Below are 25,341 nucleotides of genomic sequence, written 5' to 3'. Positions count from 1 at the left end.
TTTCAAGTACATAGGTAAATGGAGTGAAATGTTGTCCAATTTCACTGTAGCAAGTTCCTCTCTGTGGGCCAGATTATGAAACACTTACTCTGGTTTATCACCATCTGATTCCGCAAATTGTCCTGTTGGATAATTGATACTATTCCAAGAAAGTAAGGCTATCAAAATCTGGTTCTATGCTGTTTTGTTATGTTGTAAACAACACTTCTTGGAGAATCACGTCAGGTCCTCACATCTCCTGCACAAAGCTGGGTGATGTTTTTTTCCGGGCAAATTAATTATTTGATCTAAAATGCATTTTTCCATCGAGCAAGACTATTTGCAAATATGGGTCAAATTTGGCATATAATTTTAGCTGAATAAAAATAATGGAAAAAAGAGTTGAAACAGTTTTGACATTTTTAAAATGAAATATGTAGACTTTGTTGTAAAATTACAGTTTGCTTTGAAGTTTAGCTAAATTTGTTCTAAAAAAACTTTTAAAGGGTATAAAAAACACCCAAAAAGTAATAAAAAATTTTTTTGGATCAAATGAAACATTTTATTCAACCCAAAACAATTTTTTCCTGTTTTTGTTCTGGCCACATAAGTGAAAAAGAAATCAATTATTTGCTCAATTCCACTACTGTGGAACAGCCCCTGAATGTGCTGTTTGCTCCTGTTCTCCAATAGTAGAAGGATAGCAGTGCCCTAAATGCTGTCCAGGGGGAGATGGATTGGTAGGCTGAATGCAGGTGAGATGATCAAAGATGCAGGATAAATACAAATTATTGCATCGTTCCACAACCTGTGTGGTGATATACAACTTGATATTTAGTTGAGGACAGCCAAAGGGGATATCGGAGTATGTAACACAGTCTTTGCTTTTTCTAGGTACATCCTAGTAAACAGTATTTTTCAGTAGGAGAAAAAGGATGGAAGCCAAACATCATCATCTATGAGTTTCCTTCACTAAAGCCATACAGAATACTCCGAGGTAGGTTAAATAGGACTATTTCGGTATTACATGGATACAGCAGAGTTTATAGTCTCCAGCAAGTGGAATAATATTATAATTAGTAAAAAAAATGTATAATCTTTTGGTACTTGAAAAATCAGATACAGAAAACTGATTGTAAGTGGTTGTCCTTGCACTTCTGGGTGTGTGGAAAATAGCCAACTATTGGCCGAGTCTGCTTCAGCACTAGCCAAATAAAGAGAACTGAGCTCTTTTTAAGCAACTTTTCTTTGTGGACATCTCTCCTTCCAGGTGGGACTGAGGAAGCCTATGCATTTGCTGATTTTAACCATTATGGAACGTTACTGGCCAGCGTTGGGAGCAGCCCTGACTACATGTTGACAATCTGGGATTGGAAACAGGAAAAGATTGTGCTGAGGTCAAAGGCTTTTTCACAGGATGTTTATAAGGTCACATTCTCTCCTGAAAATGAAGAGCAACTCACCACTTCTGGATCAGGACACATCAAGTAGGTTGGTTCACTAACATCAGTTGATGGGAAGTAACTAAAAAAATCATGAAACTTACAAAATGATTGACTAATAACAATATGATTGTTAACGGGTGCACAACAATGGGGAACAGTGTTCTGCTTAGCAATACAAATGTTGAAACCTCTGCTTTCCAAAAGAGATAATAGAAATGTAGGATTGGAAGGGATCTCGATAGGTCATCTAGTCCAGTCCTCTGCACCGAGGCATGACTAAGTATTTAAGCCATCCCTGACATGTGTTTGTCTAACCTGTTCTTTAAAACCTCCAGTGATGGAGATTCCACAACCTCCCTAGGCAATTTGTTCCAGTGCTTAACTGCCCTGACAGTTAAGAATTTTTTGTTGTTTGGTAATGGTATGCCCAATAAACTGCTCCACTGTTGATCTTCAAAAGTGCATTGGGAATGCGGAGAACTATTTAAAAAAGAAATATTTATATATCAACCTCTGTTCTAGCTGTTGGGTCAGCACATGGCTCTTCTCTGAATTCTGGGCTTCTTGCCTGTTGGCCTCTTTTTGACTTTGTGAAGTGGGCTGACGCATGCGGTTTGGTCAGTTTTAAGAACTAATCACAAAGCATGGTCAAAACAGCCCACAAGAGCGCCAGAAAGGAACAGCAAGGGGAGCCTTACTAAAAAATATTCTTTGCAAATTGTGAAAGATCTTTAAGATACAGTCTGTTTTATAGGTAAATCTGGGTACCTATTGTAATTAAAAATGGACCAAAGCATTATGCTTTTTGGGGATAGGGACCATCTTTTTGTCCTACTTGTACAGTACCAAGCACAATAGATGACAGGTGTGGTACTGAGTTACAAATAATAAATACTAGCAATGATGAATCCAAATACCTTTGAATTTTACAGAGGAATCAAATAAAAATCCCTAGAACCAAACCCATACCTGCAATTTGGTTCCAATTTGGATCTAAACCCAGAAGGGGTTTATTTCCAAGGTCTAAACTGATGAGAATTTATTGATGGTTGAAATCTCACAAAATAACATGTCTGGTGAGATTTTTTTTCCATTTTGAGCTAAAATGTCATTAAAAACAGCTTGAAATATTTCAGTGCCATACAATCTATACTTGATCCCTAGCCCTGATTTGACCTCAGTTATAGCATGGTCCCAAGACATAGTCTAAATATAATCTGGATCCTGATCCACATACCACAAACTTGGACCATCTCTAATTGAAATAGGAAACGATAGTTTGTCTACAGTGGATTCATTCTCTTGTATTTCTATATCATTTATCTTTTATCATTCATATCATTCTCTTGTATTTCTATAACATTTCTGCATGCTTTGTTAGAAGTAACTTTGGAGATACAGGGCCAAATTCTGGCTCATTTAGATTAATGCAACCCCATTGAAGTCCACAGTGTTACACAAAATGGAATCCAGTGGAGAAGTTATCCACAGGATTTCAACAGGTGAGCATCCTACATTGGAGACCAACCAGAGAGAAAAGTAGGCTTCCTCAAGTAAATATGGAAAGTATTGCAAGATGGATATATAAATTGATTTAGCATCTATTTAAATATTAGTCTCCCTATCTTCTCCTGCCCATATTTTTCTAGGTTTTTCATGGAAGTAGGTGAAGGGAAAGTTTGGGGTTTTTTTGGTGGGGGGGAGGGTGGCTGTGGTGTATAATAAACACCTGACTGGGATCAAGGTGGGTTTGGTGACCTAGTCATCTTGTTGGGGCATTTCAGTTCCACTCAGTAACAAAAAACCCCAACTAGATAGATAAAACTTTATATGTGCTGAATGAGGCTAATTTTTAAAAACTAAAACCCTTTATTTAAATATAATTAAATGAGTAGTCCACAGATTGGATATACCCATGTATGATACAATACTTTCTAAATACAATGTCAGGTGTAACCCCAAAGACTGTTTTCTGTGCTCAGGTTCTGGAAGATGGCCCATACATTCACTGGGCTCAAGCTACAGGGAGCATTGGGAAGGTTTGGTAAAACAGCTGTGACTGACATTGTAGGGTATGTAGAGCTGCCTGATGGGAAGGTAAGTAGAGTGAATGAGTACAACTGTTTTCTTTCTCCCTCTCAGGGACTGAACAAAGGTCAGTTGAAGTCAATGGGAGTCTTCCCGTTCACTTCAGAGTGCTTTGGATTAGGCCTTCTATATATAATCAAATATGCAGCTGTGAATCTAATATTGACATTAATTGGCAATAAATTGGCTTATTTAGCAGTTTAAAAGTATCCATTATTATTGTGATTCTCAGACAAATGAGCTTTCTTAATTTAAAGTAAAGGCTATAGTGAGCTAAGATATTCACCAGTCTCTCTCCAATATCTGTGCATTGATATGTTACAACACTCATGTATTCCTCTTCACTTGCATGGAAGGTTATCTCTGGATCTGAATGGGGCAACTTGCTGCTTTGGGAAGGGGGCCTTATCAAAGTAGAGCTCTGTCGAACTGGACATAGACCCTGTCACAATGGCCCTGTTAATCAGTTAGTTCTGGATGAGGGAGAGCTGGTCACTGTTGGAGGAGATGGCTACATTAGGGTGAGTGTTTTTTTCTTTAATAGTGTGGATGCATATTTGGTATACAGAGTCTTGTTAACAGGTGGAAAGGGAAGTAATTGTTAGCCTGTATGTTGTAACGGGAGTAATCTATTGTGGGAGTTTCTCTCCGTAATCACTGTCTAATGAATTTTGAGAAGGAACTTGATAGAAGCAGATCTCTTTCCACAATGTAGATGTTTGGATCAGATCACATTTAAATAACTTTCTGTGCCTGCTAATGTTACAGAAATCCCTTCTGTGCGCTAATAGATCAGAGTAAATTTCGATGTCTTTAACAAGTTTTATTTCCCCTCACATTCTAACTTTGGGGGTGGGGGGTTGTGTAGCTTAGGTTTATGTTAGTCATTTTCAGGCCTTGTTAACATGTCACATACTATTTCAAAGGATAAATCACAGTGGTATTTGAAATTATTTCTGATCATGTGAACGCTTAAGGCATTTGTGTAATTAGTTAGCACCTCTGTCATTTTATCTCAAAGATGTATCCATTTCAACTGAGCAACAAACCCCTATGAAAGAAAAATAAATAATGTGGCACCCTCAACTTAAAAATCAAACCAATTTTTAAAAATGAGTTAAAAGGAGTCTTAAGTTCTATGTCTGCTTCTGATTCTACTTGCCAGTTTATGGGTTTTACAATCATTTCCCTATTTTATGTTTGTTTGTTTTTAGTTTTAGTAACCTCCCCTATTGCTGCACAAGAGACCCAAACAATGGGAAACTGACAGCAGACAAATTACTGTTAAATGCTCAAAATAAACAAAGTGAAAAAAGTCTTTTTTCCAACTAATCTTTCAGTTATAGTAATTATAGGCAGTGGTTACAGCTGTAGGGAAAAAAGTTTCAGATGAGGTTTTTGGTTTGGATTTTTTTTTTTTTTTTTTAAACATTGATGGTATTCTTTATGTAAATATCATCCTGGCGAAAGGGTGCTGGACTGGCAGATCTGGAAAGCAAAAGCTGCTCTTTATCCACAGAGCAGACAGAGGAGGTGCAAGCTCTCTCATTCCGTCCTTCCACACTGTCTCAGTAGAGACAACCTCTAGGAGGCAGTTTTACTCTCCCTCGTTGTGACACTGCCAACATGGGTACTAAGTAGTGCCAATTGTAGTTAATGATTTTTGGGATATGGGTAATTGTCCTTTAGGAATTGGATTGAGACCTATAAACACATTTTACATGGGCCACTGAACAGACGCTAGATGGTAACAGCCTCTGATTGTCACTGCTCCAGGTCATATTCAAGCCAGTGATGTGGACATGACAGGCTCCCTATTCTATATCCTGAGCCACCCATTCCCTTGGATTCTTATCATTTGATTTTATATTGCCATTGTGTGTGTTAATGTGAGATGTGTTGGCGTTTGGATTAATGAAGGCTGATCTGTTCACTTCCAACTGCTTGAAGGTGTGGGACTTTGAGACGATAGATGCAGCTGATTCTGTGGATGACACGGGTCTACTAGAGATGGACCATATGAATGAACTTCTCGTTGGCAAGAATGTCAATTTGAGCTCGATCATGAAAATTCATGAACTTGGACAGCCCATTTGGTATGCTCAGGTAAGACCTATTTGCATCCTTATCAGCTGTGTAGAGCAATATTGGATGAGGCATGTGGTGATGCATTGCCAGAGGAAATCTGCTGTGAAGCAATCTGATTTTTCTTGTAGAATTAGTACCCTGTCTTCCCTTGATTATTTTTAGAGTAGAATAACATTTGAGTGTCTCTTCCAGCTTTGAGAGTGGGAGCTACATGGGAGTGGGAGAATTTGAAAGTGTCATTCCCAGGCTTCATTGCCCTGTTCTGCTGCTGAGGTGAAATTGACATCGCACTCTCTGAAGTCTAAATCCTGTTTCTTCCAGATGATTGAGATTCTTACTTACAGTATTTGTAAGGCATTACAAGGACTGATGCTATTTTCAAACTTAATTTGAAAGAACATTCAGGTTTTAAATATTTATTTCTCTAGGATTCCAATGGAGCCATCTGGAAGCTTGATCTGAGTTTTTCAAATGTCGTAAGTTTTATTCCCACCCCCTTTTTTTCAAGTTCCTTTAATTACACTGTGTGGCCACACAATGCCATCCAACTTTTGACCAACTGTACAGCTGAGGATTTAGTATGATTATGAGGCACATCTTTAGGATTTATCTTCACTGATTACAGTTATTAGCCAAGATTTTCAAAGGTAACTATTGATTTTGGGTCCCTTAATTGTTGATTGCTAAACTGGAGCTACCTTAAAGGGGCCTGATTCTCAAAGGGTGAGGAGTGATGGATATTAATATGAGATGTTAATGTGAGGGCTGCTACTACAACCTGTGTGGATAGGTATTTCTGAAGTGCCCATCAGTGTTGCATCTAGATGACGCTGAGGACAACATTCACATCTCTGTACGTTTGATCAAACTGATTGCTACTATTACTGCTGTAGGAGAGGGTCACATGAGCAGAAAAGTTAAAACAGACACTTAGTGTATGATCAAAAATTCCATCAAGCAGACCCTGTAGCAGCAGATGAATGAAGCCGCAGCACTAGTATGGCAAAAATATATGCCTAAAATGTATAATAAATACATGAGTATATAGGGAAACCTATTTTTCCTCCTTGGGTTGGAAAAAGGCTTCCAGTAAAATATAAAGCCCTTGGCTTAAGGTCATTTTCTCAGCCTTCAGAGCAATAGTTTTCTATTATAAATTTGATCTCCAGGCAGTGTGCCTCTCAATATAATATGTTATTTGCCTTTATTTTTAAATGCAGGTGCTTAATATGCCTGTACAAATTTGCTTGTGCACCTGTTGTACAATCAAAATGAGCATTTGCAGGTACAAAAAGGGAACTGTATTCATGGGTACCACATTTTTGCAAGCAATAGGTGTAGGGTAGATTTTTGCATATTTATTTTAGGTGTCCATTTTATGTTGATGAGGCATTTCAAGCCATGTGGTCAGTCTCTGAATGTAGCAGACCTCTGTTCTGATTTCTCTGTAGACCCATGATCCAGAGTGCCTGTTTACGTTTCACTCTGGAAAGATTGAAGCCATGGGTGTCTCTCCTGTCACATATCTCATGGCCACTACTGCACTTGACCGTAAGTACAACTCTTCCCTAAGCGGTTAACTTGTAAGGGCAGGGTTACAGCTGTCAGGCTCATTGTGGAATTATTCAGTTTTAAACTAATGTGTTTAGTTCACAGTTGTAGTGGAAGTGTGTCTTTTCTTTGTAAAGGTACCTACCAGGTGGTCATTATTCCTGGGGACAGTTTTTTAAATAATTAGAACAGATCATTAATGGGTTGAAGCCAAGTAAAGTGCAAGGAGTGTCTGATCTCAAGAATTAGGTTTTCAATTAAAGAAAGTCTCACTGTGAAGTTTTATAAATGCTGTTCACTGTGAAACAGAAAAGGGGAGAATTTTGTTTAAACAGCTTTCATATTCCAGACTCAGTGGCTCAACAACAGTGTTTTATAATGCATCATATACATTTATGGCACTGTATAAATAATTCTGAGTATTAATACTTGTGCCTTTCTTGGCAATTACAACAGCCATCATGTCCTCATTAATAGTTTAGCTCAGACTATGGACATTTGTTTAATTTATGAAAGTGTGCCTGAGCAAGCCTTTAGCACTTCACTTTAGCACTTGTTAGACAGGGAAGGAATATTGGCCAGTTCATGGATGTTATCTTAACAAGTAGTCTTCCAAGAAAAAATTGTCTGCATTAACCTGTCTCCTTTCCACCCCCCTCCCATCTGTCTTACACAGACTCAGTGCGTATCTATGATTTCATTGGTAATTGCCAGTTGACTGAGATTAAGTTTAAACAGGGAGGAACAGCACTGACTTGGGCACCCCGAGTGGTAAGTTTACCCTACTGCAGTGTGTTAACATGGATTCACAAAGGGTTCATAATGTGGCTATTTCATAGCCATCACACATGTTCATGATGCAGGATTTTAATGAAATTACTTGCCAACTTGCCCTCGGAGTCACCAAGCGAGCAACAAAACAGCTTCCACAATACCTTACTAGTTACCCAGAAGCCAGAAATACAGTTCTCTTAAAGCAACCCAGCCTCGAGTTCCCAGCCAGACAGCCAAGTCAAATATGAGGAGGATTACTAAAAATCTTGTTAACCATATAAAAAGGTCCTACCAGTCCCAAAGGATTAGACATATTACCCACCAGGTTAATCATTGTCTCAGATCTTGCCCAAATACACACTTACAGCCAATTCTTATTAACTAAACTAAGCTTTATTAAAAAGAGAAAGTATTGGTTAAAAGATCCTTATACATACAGATATGAATAAAGTTCTTAGGTCAGTTTCATAGTAGAGATGATGAGCTTTAGAGGTGCAAAACATCCTTTCAGAATTAGTCCATAGGTTACAGTCCAATATCAGGGTGATCCAGATGGGACTGGATACCTCAGTGTTGCGACTCAAACTTCCCCTGATGAAGCTTAAGCAGATCTGAGATAAAAGGATCAGCACCCAAGATTTCTTTATATAGATCACTGGCAGTCTCTGATAGCCTCTTGACAGCAGGTATCCCTCGGGTGAAGAATAGCTGCTTCGTAGTAAAACTACCTATTTCCTATGTATACACAAGTAACTAGTTGCATTCATCAGCATAAGGTAATTATCCATTAAGCAGTTCATAGACAATTTACTACAGACTTCAAAGAGAAATATAGACAATGACATTATTACACCCAAGTTTCATCTAAATGTTAATATTCCCTTTAGATCTCTGAATCAATGGGTATAGTAATAGACAGGAACCATCTGTTTACATCTAACAAGATATAAATAAACACATACAATCAGTATTACCTCTAATTCTGTAACAATACAGGTTTGCATTTCAAAGCTCTAGTCTATCAAACATGAAATGACCCTAATTACCATTTATATACTTTTCTAACAAGTCTCTAAAGGTTGAATTTGGGTCATTTAGCCTGCTGGTTGCTTAATCCTTTCTGGCCCTGTGTCACAGCCCCCTTGGCAGAGTGTGTGTGCTTGCACTTTCTCTCTGCCTTGCACTGAGTCTTCAGCAACTCAGCCCTCTGGCTGAGTCACACACAGTTTGTATGTGAAACAACAGACAGATAAACCCCTTTCATGGTACAAGTCCAACGGGGCCTATTCCAGTACTCCTTGGTTGGTCAGTGTCTTTTGGAAGCCATCCCTGGGCTCATGTCCTTATTTAGTCCAGCAGTCTTTAAATAGTCTTGGCCCTGATATCAGCCCCCCCCCCCAGAGTTCCCTCCATGGAGGCAACATCTTTGCCCTCTCTGAGCCCACTAAACAGTTCAGGTCCCATTCTTGGGGTGCATCAAAGTCCAGACTACTTCCCCAGTGGCAAATGGGTATGGGGACCTGTGTCTGCCCACGACTCCAAGTTACAACCCAGGGATCTTACAGATAGCAGGCATCCGCCACATCTCTTTAACTAAATTGTGTTGCTGCTATGATTCCCTGGGCCACCTCCCCATGGTCCCAGCACATTATTCACCCTTACCTCAGGGCCTTTTCCTGATTGAGTCCCAGCAGCCGGCCAGGAGCCCCTTCTTGCTCCCCTGGTTCCTGCCAGCAACTGCTCTGTCCAAGGTCCTTTGGCAAACCAGGAACACCATGTTCCCTCCTCTGGCTCCAGGCAGCAACTGCACTTACTCTGGCCCTCTAGCTCTTTTATACTAGCCTGTTGGGCCCTGATTGGCTGCTCCCTGCAGCCTCTTTCCTGATTGGCTGTGTCCCATGCAACCTCTCTCAGCAGCTTGGAGGACTCTCTCCACTGCCCTTTTCTGGGGCGGGGTGTGGCAAGCTGCGAGGCCTTGAACAGGGGGCCTAAGGGCCTAGTCCACCTCATCACAATTGCCAATTAACTTGAGTTAGCTAACAGGTTTAGACATTCCACAGATGATTGTGACCAGGACTGAACATTTGTGGAGTGTCTATATTACCTTTTAAAAACATATTAGCTAACTTGAGTTAACTGGCAATCAATTAACTTGAGTTAAACTCTTGTGTTGACATGTTTTTGAGGAAACATTTATAGTAAGCCTGCAGAGTTCACTTATACAGGAAGTCAGAGAGAGAAATACTGTACCTTGATTTTTAAAGGGTAGGGTGGCTTTAGCACTATGCTTTCAAGAGCATTTGTGCTATGCAATCTTATGACTATATTTAGGTGACCTACTGTGTGCTTATGGAGTAAGCTGGTTGGGTCCTACAAATATACAGCACTATACTCATGGCCAGATTTACAAGGGTAAACAGATACTTTTAAAGATGCAGCTAGGTACCTAACTCTCATTGAAAGTCAATGGGAATTAGGCACCTTACCTACTTATGCTTAAATCCCACTAGGTGCCTCTCTGCATCTTTAAGTGCCCAAATACCTTTGTAAATCTGGCCCATAGTGCATCCTAGAACATTTTCATTCAGTTTCCTTTGAAGTATTGGTATCTGAACACTGCCTGAGGGAGAATACTTGGCTAGATGGATAAAAGGACTGAGCCTGGTATGTAAGTTCCTACTGCAAGTAGCCAGTCAATGAAAGTAAGTCAATTTATATCATATGCTATGAGCCATTTATTTGTCTAGGATCATCTAATATTCTTTTTAGGGAGGAGATATTTAAAAGCTGCTGCTGGTTCAGATAGTGTCCCTAGCCTCTGTTTGCCAGAAGCTGAGAATGGGCGACAGGCGATGGATCACTTGATGATTGCCCTGTTCTGTTCATTCCCCCTGGGGCACCTGGCATTGGCCACTGTCCATCTAGCCAAGTATCCTGTCTTCTGACCTTTGGTCTGACCTAGTATGGCTGTTCTTATGTTCTTACGCCACTGTCCTGTGAGTTACAAGCATGTGAGTCCCCTCTGGCCTGACATCAAAATCAAAGCTCATTTTCCATGGTGGTATGTAGCATCGCTAAAGACTACTAAGCTTTTAAAATTAAACCATGTTCTCTCCATGTGACTCTTTCCTTCATATATGTGGACAACAGAAACTCCATATAAAATGATTTATGAGATGGAGTATATGTTAACTCTAGAGCTGTGTGCTATATAGTTTCTCAATATCAGCCTGATGTTGATCCCAGGTAAAATAATGGAGTAGCTGATATGGGACTTGATTAAATTAAATTATCCTCTAATGTTTTATTAATGCCAATCAGCATAGATTTATGGAAAATTGACCCTATCAAACTAGCTTAATTTTTTTAATGAAAATGCATATTTGGTTGATAAAGGCAATGGTCTCAATATAATGTACTTCATTAAGGCATTTGACGTGGTACTGCACAATGTTTTGATTAAAAATTAGAATACAAAATGAACATGGGACACATTAAATGGATTAATAATAGACTGACAGATCTCATATATAATTATATATGGGGATTCATCATTGAGCAGGTGTGTTTCTAATGACAGGTTTCAGAGTAACAGCCATGTTAGTCTGTATTCGTAAAAAGAAAAAAGAAAAGGAGTACTTGTGGCACCTTAGAGACTAATCAGTTTATTTGAGCATGAGCTTTCGTGAGCTACAGCTCACTTCATCGGATGCATAGCATATCGTGGAAACTGCAGAAGACATTATATACACACAGAGACCATGTTTCTAATGGGGCCCCACAGTGATTAGTTTTTGCCCTATGCTATTTAACATTATTATTAATGACCTGGAAGGAAACAAAATCATCACCGAGAAAGTTTGCAGATGACACACAGATTAGGGGAGTGGTAAATAATGAAGAATACAAGTCACTGATGCAAAGTGATCTGGATCGCTTGGTAGAACTGGAAGTCAAATCCTACTGAGGAAGATAGAAAGGAGCATAAACTCTGGCAAGTCAAGGATAAAAGTATAATTAAGCAGGCCAAAAAAGAATTTGAAGAGCAACTAGCAAAAGACCCAAAATATAACAGCATTTTTTTTAAACTATGTCAGAAGCAGGAAGGGCAAGAAGCCTGCCATACAATCAATGGGGCCACTGGATGATCAAGGTGCTAAAGGAACTCTCAAGGAAGACAAGGCTATTGCAGAAAAACTAAATGAATTCTTGCATTGTTCTTCACTGCAGAGGATGTGAGGGAGATTCCTACACTGGAGCCATTCTTTCGAGTGGCAGATCTCAAGAGCTGTCCCGGGTTGAGGTGTCAGTAGAGAAGGTTTTGAAAGAATTGATAAATTAAATAAATGGTAGTAAGTCATCAGAACCAGATGGTATTCACCTAAGAGTTCTGAAGGAGCTCAATATGAAATTGCAGAACTACCAACTGTGGTATATGTAACCTGTTGCTTAAGTCAATCTCTGTTCAGATGACTGGAGGATAGATAATCTAACACTGATTTTTAAGAGTCTCCAAAGTCGATCCTGATAATTACAGGCCAGTAAGCCTAATTTCCATACCAGGAAATTGGTTGAAGCTATAGTGAAGAACAGAATTATCAGACATGTAGATGAACATGATACGTTGGGGAAGAGTCAACACAGCTTTTGTAAAGGGAAATCGTGCCTCACCAATCTATTAGAATTCTTTGAGGGGATCAACAAATACGTAGACAAAGGTGATCCAGTGAATACAGTGTACTTGGATTTTCAGAAAGCCTTCAACGAGGTCCCTCCCCAAAGGCTCTTAAGCAAAGTAAGTAGTTATGTCATAAGAGGAAAGGTCCACTCATGGATCACTAAATGGTTGCAAAATTAGCAGACAATATAAAATTACTCAAAATAGTTAAGTCTAAAGCAGACTGCAGAATTACGAAGGGATCTCACAAAACAGGGTGATTGCGTAATAAAATGGCAGATGAAATTCATTGTTGATAAATGCAAAGTAATGCACTCTGGAAAACATAATCCCAACTTTACATATAAAACGATGGGGGTCTAAATTAGCTGTTGCCACTCAAGAAAGAGATCTTGGAGTCCTTGTGGATAGTTCTCTGAAAACATGTGCTTAATGTGCAATAACCATCAAAAACACTAACAATGTTAGGAACCATTGGGAAAGGAACAGGTAAGACAGGAAATATCATAATGCCACTATATAAATCCATGGTGCACCCACACCTGGAATACTATGTCTACTTTTAGTTGCCCCATCTCAAAAAATATATATTAGAATTGGAAAAGATACAGAGAAGGCCAACAAAAGTTATCAGGGGTATGGAACAGCTTCAATAAGAAGAAAGATTTAAAAGATTTGTATTATTCGTCTTAGAAAGGAGACGACTGAGGGGGGATATGATAGAGGTTTATAAAATCATGAATGGTGTGGAGAAAGTGAATAAAGAGGTGTTATTTACCTCTTCACATATCACAAGAACTAGGGGTCACTCAATGAAATTAATAGGCGTCAGGTTAAAAACTAACTTAAGGAACTAAACAGCCAACCTGTGGAACTTGTTGCCATGGGATGTTGTGAAGGCCAAAACCATAACTGGGTTAAAAAAAAAATTGGGTAACTTAATGGAGAATAGGTCCATCCATGGCTATTAGCCAACATGGTCAGGGATGCAACTTCATGCTTTGGATGTCCCTAACCTCTGACTGCCAGAGGGTGGAGGACAGGGGGTAGATGGATCCCTCAATAACTGCCCTGTTCTCTTTATTACCTCTGAAGGACCTCTGGCCACTGTTGGAAGATGGTATACTGGGCTAGATGGATCATTGGTCTGACTCAGTATGGTCATTCTTATGTTGTTCTAATGGTAAACTGGTTGATAGCGAACAATGTGTTTTAATATGGCCAAATGTAAGGTTATACATCTATGAACAAAGAATGTAGGCCATACTTACAGGATGGGGCACTCTATCCTGAGAAGCAGTGATTCCGTAAAAGATGTGGGGGTCATGGTGTATAGTCAGCTGAAGCTGAGCTCAAAGTGTGATGATATGGTAACAAGAACTAACGCAGTCCCTGGATACATAAATGGGAATATTGAGTAGGAGTACAGAGGTTATATTACTTCTGTATTTGGCACTGGTGCAACTGCTATGGGAATATTTGATAGTGGGCTCTTCAATCTAGCGGACAAAGCTATAACAAGATTCAATGGCTGTAGGTTGAAGCTAGACAAATTCAGAGTGGAAATAAGGTGTACATTTTTAACCATGAGTGTAATTAACCATTGGAACAACTTACCGAGGTTTGTGGTGGCTAAAATCAAGATTCGGTGTTTTTCTAAAAGATATGCTTTAGTTCAAACAGGAATTATTTTGAGGAAGATATGATCTGTGGTATGTAGGTTAAACTAGGTGATCACACTTGTCTCTCCTGGCCTTGGAGTCTACAAATTTTTTCTTCTGCCTGAAGATGCAAGTGTTTTTTAATTTCATTATGCACAGGTAAATCCCAAAGGAGGTCTAATTGCTGTTGGGTTTGAAGATGGCGTTGTTCGCATTATTGAAGTTTATGATCCCAGGGGACTCGCCATTGTTGCAGGATGGACCAATGTAGGGAATGCAGAGATGCGTCTGAAACAAGCTTTTAAACCCCACACTGCTGCAGTTACAGCCTTGGCATATGAACGAAATGGGGAAGTACTTGCCACGGGGGTATGTCTGACTTATTCACTGAATTGTTTTTATTAAGCCAAAAATATAAATCTATTTTAAGGTGACATGATTGTGCTTATTTATTGATTTATCCAATCATACCTGCCTCAAGGAGGCTTTTCTTGTGATCTCCTCTTAGCCATTGCAGGAAATAACATCTGCTGTCACGTGGACCATGGAGATCAAGGGTTGTATGGACTACAGGGTAAGACCCCTGCAAAAGCAGGAGAGGCTCAGGGAGAAAAGATCCCAAAGCACTTGGGAGAGGATAACTTAGTGCCTAGAATTAACTGATTTTCTGTATCTGTGGTGGGTCTAAGTAGATTATCTATCCAGTTAGTAGGGAATTGTATTGGCTGACAAATAATGGGAATGCATGGCATTGAGGTGAGGAGTATGTGCTTATTTGAAGTTGGCAAGTATGTGAAATGATTAGAGAGCCTTGAAATGCATGCTTTTTGTTATCTATCTTCTTTTCTTTCTCAGAGTAAAGACAAAACAGTCTTCTTCTTTGCTGTTGAAGACAAATATGAGCCAATTGGATACATTTGTGTCCCTGGGCCTGTGCAGGCATTACAGTGGTCTCCACTTTCTCACGTGAGTGGTGAATGTTTTTCCTGGTGCTTGGATCTTATTTTTAAAAGACGCTGTTTCAACACACTGATGTTATATCCTACATTGTTATCTTAAGGATGAAGAATCCTCATCTAAGCAATGTATTACAGACACTTTGCTGCCAAAAGCTTCATGCCATATCAGGATAAGAGCTATTACTAAACAGAATTGTCCTTCAGTGCAATCACTTAAGAGTGTTTTGGACCTGAGCAACAGAGTGCAGGATCACCTGGAAGCCATCAAAAACTTGGCTACCACCTTGACTTGCCCCTGTGTGAGAAACAAGCCTTTGCATCCGCGAGTGAAACTTTTAAGTCTTAAGAGTTGTAGCCGTGTTAGTCTATGTCAGCAAAAACAATGAGGAGTACTTGTGGCACCTTAGAGACTAACACATTTATTTGGGAATAAGCTTTCGTGGGCTAAAACCCACTTCATCAGATGCATGGAGTGGAAAATACAGTAGGATGATAAATATACATAGGACATGAAAAGATGGGAGCTGCCTTACCAATTCTAAGGAGACAATTCAATTAAAGTGGGCTATTATCAACAGGAGGAGAAATCACTTTTGTAGTGGTAATCAGGGTGGCCCATTTCAAACAGTTGACAAGAAGATGTGAGTAACAGTATGAGGAAAATTAGCATGGGGAAATTAGTTTTTAGTTCTTGTAGTGACCCATCTACTTCCAGTCTTATTCAGGCCTAATTTGATGGTGTTTGGGTGGCAAATTAATTCCAGTTCTGCAGGTTCTCGTTGGAGTCTGTTTTTGAAGTTTTTTTGTTGAAGAATTGCCACTTTTAAGTCTGTTATTGAGCGTCCAGAGAGGTTGAAATGTTCTCCAGCTGGTTTTTGAATATTATAATTCTTGACATCTGATTTGTCTCTATTTATTCTTTTGCCTAGAGTCTGTCCAGTTTGGCCAGTATACGTGGCAGAGGGGCATTACTGGCACATGATGGCGTATATCACATTGGTAGATGTATATGTGAACGAGCCCCTGATGGTGTGGCTGATGTGGTTAGGTCCTATGATGGTGTCCCTTGAATAGATATGTGGACAGAGTTGGCAAAGGGCTAGTGGCATTCTGTTAGGCCCAACAAAGAAAGTAACAGAATGCCACTAGCCGTCACCTTCAGCCCCCAACTAAAACCTCTCCAGCACATCATCAGGGATCTACAACCTATCCTGAAGGATGATTCCTCACTCTCACAGACCTTGGGAGACAGGCCAGTCCTCGCTTACAGACAGCCCCCCAACCTGAAGCAAATACTCACCAGCAACTACACACCACTAAACAAAAACACTAACCCAGGAACCTATCCCTGCAACAAACCCCGTTGCCAACTCTGTCCACATATCTATTCATAGGACACCATCGTAGGACCTAACCACATCAGCCACACCATCAGGGGCTCGTTCACATGCACATCTACCAATGTGATAGATGTCATCATGTACCAACAATGCCCCTCTGCCATGTACATTGGCCAAACCGGACAGTCTCTAGGCAAAAGAATAAATGGACACAAATCAGACATCAAGAATTATAACATTCAAAAACCAGCCGGAGAACACTTCAACCTCCCTGGACACTCAATAACAGACTTAAAAGTGGCAATTCTTCAACAAAAAAACTTCAAAAACAGACTCCAACGAGAACCTGCAGAACTGGAATTAATTTGCAAACTGGACACCATCAAATTAGGCCTGAATAAAGACTGGAAGTAGATGGGTCACTACAAGAACTAAAAACTAATTTCCCCATGCTAATTTTCTTCATACTGTTACTCACATCTTCTTGTCAACTGTTTGAAATGGGCCACCCTGATTACCACAACAAAAGTGATTTCTCCTCCTGTTGATAATAGCCCACTTTAATTGAATTGTCTCCTTAGAATTGGTAAGGCAACCCCCATCTTTTCATGTCCTATGTATTTATCTCTTCCTACTGTATTTTCCACTCCATGCACCTGATAAAGTGGGTTTTAGCCCACAAAAGCTTATGCCCAAATAAATGTGTTAGTCTCTAAGGTGCCACAAGTACTCCTTGTTGTTTTTTAAGGCTTAGTTTTCATTTAAAAAGCACTGGTTTGAACATTGACTGTGCCTGTTGCCCATGTTCAAATAGGCATATGCAATTGTAAACAAAGCTTTCAAAGCACCAAAAGCAAATCCTTGGGTGTTTCTCTGAACTCAAGCTCCAGTGCCTTTGATGTTTGTCCATGACTAATTCAGATAGAATTTTGTTATTAAAAACAAAGATTTCAAAAGTTTAATAAGGCCAGGCCCACCCTAGAAACTTCTGCCAGGGTAATATTGTTGGTTGGGGGTATGTGATTCTTTATGAATTTTATAAACCAGCAAAAAGCCCTAGCGTAGATTGTCATGCTGTCTGGAGTGGCTCACAACTGAGAGTGCCAGTCTCAGGTCAGACTGTCAGAAAACAGGGCAGACACCCCAAACTGGTGGTACATTCTATAATTAGATTTCACCAAGCCAGTAACAAATGTGCACTCCTGGATCACTATACCAGTATTACCATGGAGTCACAGGGAGTCTCCCTAAGCTCTCTAGCCCATCTTGCCATCCAGACAAACTGGAGTTTGTGATAAAAGGTTATATAAACCAAAAATCACATTAGGTTACTCCCAATCCCAAAGGATCAGTCCTTTACCCCAAATCAATTGGAACTCTGGACCTTACACTGGTCACACTGGTAGCCAAATCTCTAGTAAACTAACTAAAGGTTTATAAGCTAAGAAAAAAAATGAGTTATTTAGAGGTTAAAGCAGGTAAAATACATTAACAGGTGAGTCAAAGTTTTTAAATCCAAATGTAGTAATCTGCTAGCTTTCCAAAAGCCTCTCAGGGTCACCCAGAATAACACTGGGGAACTCTGCCTTGCATCTGGAATGCTTCCCTGTAGGTGTCCAAACAGTTCAAAAATACAGGATCTTTCCATGAAATCCATTTTTAAGCTTCTCCAGAAAATAATCTGAACAGTGTCTTCACCCACATGGGTTTTGATGAGTAAGAAATACAGACTGAGTCTGTGATTTCCCATTGAACACAATGCCCTTGCTTTGAAGTTAACACTCTTCTTTGTTTGCATTTCTCCAAGGCTTCATCTGCATTTAGGGGGTTATTTAGTTACAAGACTATACATAATGTAATTACCTGCCATCACATTATAATAGAAATAGATAAGCAAAAACAATACAAGTAACATTCCATTAGTTTTTTATGAAGTTTTAACATGTGACTACCATCTCAAATTAACATACCTTTGATCTAGGGTTATTTACTTACAGGATATCATAATGTAGAAGTAATGTAATAGCAAACTACAGGAGATAGACAGATGAAAACAAATCTCGTTTGATCTCTATTAGCATAAGCGTAGATGCAGTTATACTGGCCAAAAAAGTCCTTTAGCCAGTATAGCTTGTTTTGTTTGGGGGAACTGATATAAGCTATACTAGCAAAAGGATTTTTTTGCTGGTATAAGTTGTGTCTCTGCCAGGGGGTTTGCCACCATAGCTGTACATACTAGTATAGCTGTACTGGCAAACCCTATCTAGACTAGACCTGGCCTAAATAATGGTGGGAATTAGCTCATAGCTGCCCTCTTGGATTCATTCTATGATGGCAAACTGCTCCCTGTTTACCTGACAAGCACCAGTATGTCTTCTCCCTCTGGCTTCTCAGGCTCTTCTGATTGTCCTCCTGCCCACCAGCGACAAGTATCTATCCCAACCTTGCTGCTAGGTGCAGAAACCCTCTAAGAGTGTATTTATTTGCATGTATAATTTCTAGGTTATAACTGTCAAATGTATCTTCATTTTTCTCACTTTAATATAAGTGAAGAAGATTAAAAGATGAACATTTAATTAATGGAACTTTTAGCTGCAGATTTTACGTGCACAAAAGCAATGTAATTCTAAGTTCTGATTCCCACAGCAACTGCAACTAGCTCCCTTTGCATATATTAGGGCTGGGTGAATTACTTCAGATAAAATAAAGACCCCCCCCCCCCGCCCCATCCCCGAGGCCTCCTTTGGGGAAAAACACCTATATGCAAACTTGACTTTTATTGCAATTTAAAAAGTTTGGATAATTCTTCCTCCTACCTCAGTTATTCCTCTGACACTGGCATTTCAGGGATCTAGCAGGGACCAGAAATCCTGTAAGATAGCTGGAGGTTTTTTTCCCCAAGATTTCCATCCCAGTCTTAAAGACATAAGAGATATGTATAGTACAGATAAAGCACCTAAACTTTCAGTTGCTTATTCAAACAAAACCTCTGACACAAGCTTTTGGTTCAGACCTATCTGTGACCAGAGTCCCGGGGGAGCCAGCTGAGGTCACTCAATTAGGGTGAACTGCAAAGAATGGAGCTGACAATCCCCAAAGCTGGTGGATATTCCAATACTTAGATTTACCAAGCCAGCACAAAACAGCTTCTTTACTACCTCACCAGTTGCCCAGAAGCCAACAACACAGTTCACTTAAAGTAACCCAGCCTCAGGCCTCCACCCAGACAGCCAAGTCAGATATGATGAGGATTACTGAAAATCTTGTTCATCATATAAAAGATTCTACCAATCCCAAAGGATTGGACACATTACCCACCAGGTTAATGAATAACTCAGATCTTACCCAAATACACGCTTACAGCCAATTCTTATTAACTAAACTAAGATTTATTAAAAAAAAGAAAAGAGAGAGTGTATTGGTTAAAATATCTTTGTACAAACAGATATGAATAAAGTTCTTAGGTCAGTTTCGTAGTAGAGATGGTGAGCTCGGTAGTTGCAAAGAGTTCTTTTAGAATTTAATCCAATGTCCAATATCATATTCAGGGTGTTCCAGCTTAGAACTGGGATCTCAATCTTGCGACTCAAAATTCCCCTGGTAAAGCTTAAGCAGATCTGAGATAAAAGGGACTGGGACCCAAACATCTTTTATACAATTCAGGCCTCCTTTGACAGGCTGGAGTCCCTCAGCGAACAATAGACCCTCATTTCCTAATTATCGCCCGGTAATTATTCATACAGATTAACATAAGGCAACTGCCTGTTTTCCCACCATTTGCAGATGATATGCTATACATTTCAAAGAGACATGAATACAGCAACGTCCTATGTTTACAGATCATTTAAATGTTAAGATGTTCTTTTGATCTCTGAATTAACAGAATACAGCAGGGATTGGCAACCTTTGGCACACGGCCTGCAAGGGTGAGCTCCCTGGCGGGCCGGGCCGATTTGTTTACCTGCCACATCTGATTATGGCTCCCACTAACCGCAGTTCACTGCTCCAGGCCAATGGGGGCTTCAGAAAGCGGCAGCCAGCACATCCCTGGGCCCGCGCTGCTTCTCGCAGCCCCCATTGGCCTGGAGCGGCGAACTGCAGCCAGTGGGAGCCGCAATCGGCCAAACCTGTGGACGCGGCAGGTAAACAACCCAGCCCAGCCTGCCAGGGGGCTTACCCTGGCGGGCCGCGTGGCAAACATTGCCAATCCCTGGAATACAGCATAGACAGGAACTGTTTGATTACATTGTTGACCACTACCAATATATATGTAAATACACAAAAACACAAACATTATCTCCCCATATGTCTTTAAGGGCTGAAACTGAGTCATTTATCCTGCAGGATGCTTAACCCTTTCTGGTCATGCGTCACACCATCTTTCAAAGAAGCCAAACTCACAAGATGTGAATGTTTCCCCATCTTCCCTGAGCACCTCCTTGCAGCAGGGCACCCTAACACCTGGTCTTCAGTCCCACTTCCTCTCTCAGGCTCCTAGGGACTTCCCCCGCACAGTCTCTCTTGCCTCAGTAATACCCTGCCTTGGGGCTGGCTTATTACAAAAATATAGAGCAAATAATCCATAACAGAAGTCCCAAAACATAGTCCCTTTATCACCCCCAGTGCATCTAGTTCTTATAACCCCACAACAGCTAGTCCATCAACATAGCACATACCATACTCTGGCATCCTCCACCACCCTTGGGCTCTACTTCTGTCCTCTCCTGGCCTTCTGCCAGGACAGCCACCCAAGCCCTTACAGGTCAAGTGCATCTCCACTCTTCCTAGCAGAATGACACCCTCATCCCCCAAACCATCTGCTGGGAGTTCATCCTCACCAGTGGAGTATCCATTGCTTCCCCTGTTCTGTTAACCTCCCATCTCAGACAGGCAAGCAGGTAGGTACTTCCACTGTTCCCAACTTCAGCCCTTTCTGGTCCTCAGCTCCAGCTCTCTGGCTTGGAAGTCAGCATACAATGCCCTCTGCTGCTCTTCTGCCTTTAACTTTCTGGTCCTGCCTCTCTGGCTTTGGGAGGTCAGCTAGCAAACCCCCCATCTAGCCGTCCCTACAAGCCTCCTCCCTCTCTAATTCTCCGTGATCCTTTATAGCACCAGGTGCTGTTCTGTCTTTTTAATTGGCCAGTTGGGAGCACCTGTACTTGCACAGAGGAACTGGACCTGCTTCATTTAAAGGGGCAAGCCTCCTTGTGACACTAAACATCATCATGCTGCTCTCAGTCTAAAATGATATTCTCTGATTTCTGGTGGTGATGCGTCTATTGAAATAATCACATAAAATAAATGTTGACTGGGGTGCCTTTGACTTTGTGGCTTAACAACTTCTGACCTTTAGCTTTACTCTGCCTCTCTCCCAGTTCCGTATGTCTGTCTAATGGTTGTGTTCTATGTGCTGTTCTACAGGCAGAGAGCATGCTGCTTGTGCTCTGTGAAAATGGCTTTGCTCTTCAGGTTCCTGCACCCATCCTTGGAGAACAGGACACAGTATCCACCTATGAGATCAATGACCTGCCCACACAGTATTTCCATTTCTGCAGCATTAAATCCCGGATCAAGGTAAAGAACTGTCCTGTGGGGAATTAAATTCTCATACCTCAGTTACCAGTATCCCTAGAGTGCAAAACTACTCCACTCAAGTTGCTAGTCTGTGTAGTGCTGAATGCAGGGTTCTAGCTGAGCCATTCATAAGGAATGACCAGGCACAGACCACTCCTGGCTTTGCGTCATCAATTGGAAAATATATGTTGCAACACTAATTCATGGAAATAAAAAGTGGAGCTGAGGAATAACATAGCTTATAATGCATGTATATTACAGGATTATACTAGTGGTAGCAGAGTTAAAGTTAATATGTCACTTCCATTCTAAAAATATATTTTTTGTCTTTTAATTTTCAGAAAAATTATCCTTACAGCTGTAATTTCTCATGCTTGATCCCAGCCTCAAAGGAAATTCTTTTAAACAGTTTCATAAACATGCATTTGGTCACTTTTGAGTTAATCAAACATGAAAAATGGTTATTTTTCACCAGTTAAATTTTTTGATACTTTTTTTGTGTGCTGTGATAACTGTAAATGGACTACTCTTATAAAAAAAAAAAGAAGTCAGCATTGCATTTATGTATTCCTCAGTGAGGACTCGCTCCTTTGAAGACATGTGTGGCCAAATTCACTGCTGGTATAAATATGGGCAACACCTTAGATAGCACTGGTGTTACACACTCTTTCACTAGTGGGTATTTTAGGAAATTGAAAAGCACTCAGTGGCAGGCTCAGGATTAGAACACTGATTACCTGACTCTAAGCATCAGTGCTCAGTCTAGCACATCACAGCTGCCTCTCTTGAGTGATGGCACTTCCATTCTCAACCATATTTTCAAAGATTTATAACTACTACCTCGATGTTTTGTTAAAGATCTGGCAAAGCCCCAGCATACACAGTGGCCAGGAGGAATTCAGTACTCAGGAAGAAGAGATGTCTTTGGCTACCTTACAAAGCTAATATGTCCTTGGGAAAAGATAGTGTGATATTTGACACTTATTTATGCTAAGATAAGTTTTAATAAAATGAAGATTTTAAAGATTGTATAAATTGGCAATGGCAGTACTCCTCAATTCAGTGTTCAGAAGGAAGGTCATTACAAACATTTTGTTTTCACTTTAAACTTATGTTTGAGCACAAACAATGCAATGCCACATGGGAATCTGAATTCAAGTCTCCAGCATGGTCGCTTTTACTTTTGGGCAAGTAAAGGACAGAGTTTGGGGGCACTGCAGAAGTAGTGTGTCCAGTCCATGAGTTGATAGAGAACCTCCCATTGCAGTCAAGGAAATCCTCTGGCTAACACAAGGATTGATTGGCTTGGGAAAAGCTGCATTTAGCATGTCTCTGGTGGAGGGTGCTTGCTGTTTCGTTAGTCCTTGGAGGCAGAATATAAGAGGAGGAGGGAATGTGGGGATTCAAATGAGGTATGATGGGGCTTGTCTACACAGGACCTGCAGTGCAGACTACGGGAGTCTGAATTGCTGAATGCATCAAAGTGTTGTGCTGTAACTACTCCATGTAGTCCCTGCTAGCTTGAACTAAAAGGTACCTAGTTTGTGTTAATGCAGTCACATTTCAAAAAGGACTGTTAACGAGAAACATGTACCTTTTAGTTCGTGCTAGTAGGGCAGGTATGGGCAGTTGCAGCACAACATTTTAGTGCGTGCTGCATTTCACACCCCCATAGTCTGCACTGTGGGGTTGTGTAGACACGCCTGATCTCTGCTTAGTTGCCAGGAATACTTCCCTAATTTCTAGCATTTTTATCATGAAATCCTTTCAGTCAATGGTGCATTGGTTTCATGACTCATTTTTCACTGCGTTCTGTAACAGAGGGAAGAGGAGATTGAGCGCAGAGAGAAAAAGAAACAGGAGGAGGAGAAGGCAAGGTTGCAGTGGATAAAGAAACAGCAGGAGATGGGAATTGAGATAGAAGAAGAGCCAGAGGCAGAGCCTAAGAAAGAGGAGCCACTGCCACCCATCTATGTCCCACAGGAGCCCAGCCCCATTGTCTGTGGGTTTTATTCAGCACCAGGGAAATTCTGGCTGTCTTTGGTAAATTAAATATTCTTTCATTTTTGATTTGAGAAAGGGATTGTTAAGTGTAGAGACAATAAGATTCATGGACTTGGGGATTAGATGGCGTAGAGAAAGTATTTGGAATAAAAGTCTTTTTCCTCTAGGACACAAGCTCATATGTGCCCCATGCTTGAAGATATTCAAGTGCTCAAAGAAGACCAATGGCTTGATGCGAGTGCTCAGTGGTCTTTGTGAAATGGTTTTACAGTGTCATTCCAGTTCACAACAAATGGCACTCTTTTTGGTGGTCTCCACAGAGAGGCCAAGGACTAAACTCTTTCCCCACTAGTAGATGGTGGTCCCTTGTGGTCATGACTGAGGCACATTGGTGGGACAGAGAGGAATGGCAAATGCTTGTAACTCCACTGATAATGGTGGACTTATTCTGTGGATAAACAGAGTTTCCAGGGGCTTTTAGTCTGGCATCTTTCATTTGCAATGAATTCATTTTTAAAAAGAAATTTAAGAAAAGAGCAATCATTCATGAAACCGCATTTTCCTGGACACCTGCATCAGCATCCTTTCTTCATGTCTTCTTCATGGCCCTTGTCTTCTTTAGGGTGGCTATGACTCTGGGTACCTCTACCACTGTGCATTCTCCCCAGTTCATCATGAAATATCCCCTGAAAGCAGGCAAGATGAGCCCTTTGAGGTGATTCCTATGGAAAACACAGATGACAACCCAATCCAAAGGATCTCTTTCTGGTAAAAGAGCTTATGCACTATGACTTACTGTTTTGTACTAAACTGATGAACTGGACTCTGGAGATATCATGGTATATTCCGCTGTTTCTTTCCTTGTGTGGATCAATATCCACGTGCAAGAGTTCAAGAAGAGTTCTGCTCTATTCCCTGGTACCTAGTGTTAGTTGGTTACCAGCGTTAGGATTCCTGATTGGTAGGATTTGTGAGTACAGCTGTTTAAAATACATTATTGTTTCTTTTAAAAAATGTTCATGTTGAAAACGCCCACTTTTTTGAGCACTCAAAGCTCAATTGTGCCTTTAAGAGACATCCCTGGATTGGGAAGTTCTCCCCAGGGGAAGCCCTGGGATGCTGCTACTTCCTATGGGGCTGCAGTCCACTACCTCGGTGCTTGCTTGGCCAGTGGGTAGGGGGATGGAGTCATGGCCTTAC

General features: G+C 40.6%; 1 protein-coding gene across 9 annotated transcripts in view; it reads left to right on the top strand.

Moving 5' to 3' along the window:
- CFAP44 (cilia and flagella associated protein 44) overlaps window positions 1-25,341 on the top strand; it is an 80,675-nt gene that overhangs the window by 17,455 nt on the left and 37,879 nt on the right. For 7 of the 9 annotated variants that reach the window (XR_012642150.1, XM_074974037.1, XM_074974055.1 and 4 more), the window contains 13 exons: window positions 874-976; window positions 1,250-1,466; window positions 3,407-3,521; window positions 3,869-4,033; window positions 5,463-5,618; window positions 6,029-6,076; window positions 7,052-7,151; window positions 7,828-7,922; window positions 14,424-14,633; window positions 15,120-15,230; window positions 21,985-22,137; window positions 23,959-24,180; window positions 24,764-24,909. Coding sequence is in view for 8 of the 9 variants with exons in the window: in XM_074974037.1 (XP_074830138.1) it covers window positions 874-976; window positions 1,250-1,466; window positions 3,407-3,521; window positions 3,869-4,033; window positions 5,463-5,618; window positions 6,029-6,076; window positions 7,052-7,151; window positions 7,828-7,922; window positions 14,424-14,633; window positions 15,120-15,230; window positions 21,985-22,137; window positions 23,959-24,180; window positions 24,764-24,909 (1,841 nt within the window). In the remaining variant the exon portion in view is untranslated. The remainder of the gene's footprint in view (window positions 1-873; window positions 977-1,249; window positions 1,467-3,406; window positions 3,522-3,868; window positions 4,034-5,462; window positions 5,619-6,028; window positions 6,077-7,051; window positions 7,152-7,827; window positions 7,923-14,423; window positions 14,634-15,119; window positions 15,231-21,984; window positions 22,138-23,958; window positions 24,181-24,763; window positions 24,910-25,341) is intronic. The other 2 variants (XM_074974018.1, XM_074974009.1) reach the window with 2 other exon arrangements.

Source organism: Natator depressus, chromosome 1, assembly GCF_965152275.1.
Source record: "Natator depressus isolate rNatDep1 chromosome 1, rNatDep2.hap1, whole genome shotgun sequence".
Taxonomy (NCBI): Eukaryota; Metazoa; Chordata; order Testudines; family Cheloniidae; genus Natator; species Natator depressus.
Note: the sequence above shows the minus strand (reverse complement) of the source record. Positions and strands in the feature narration are given on the sequence as shown.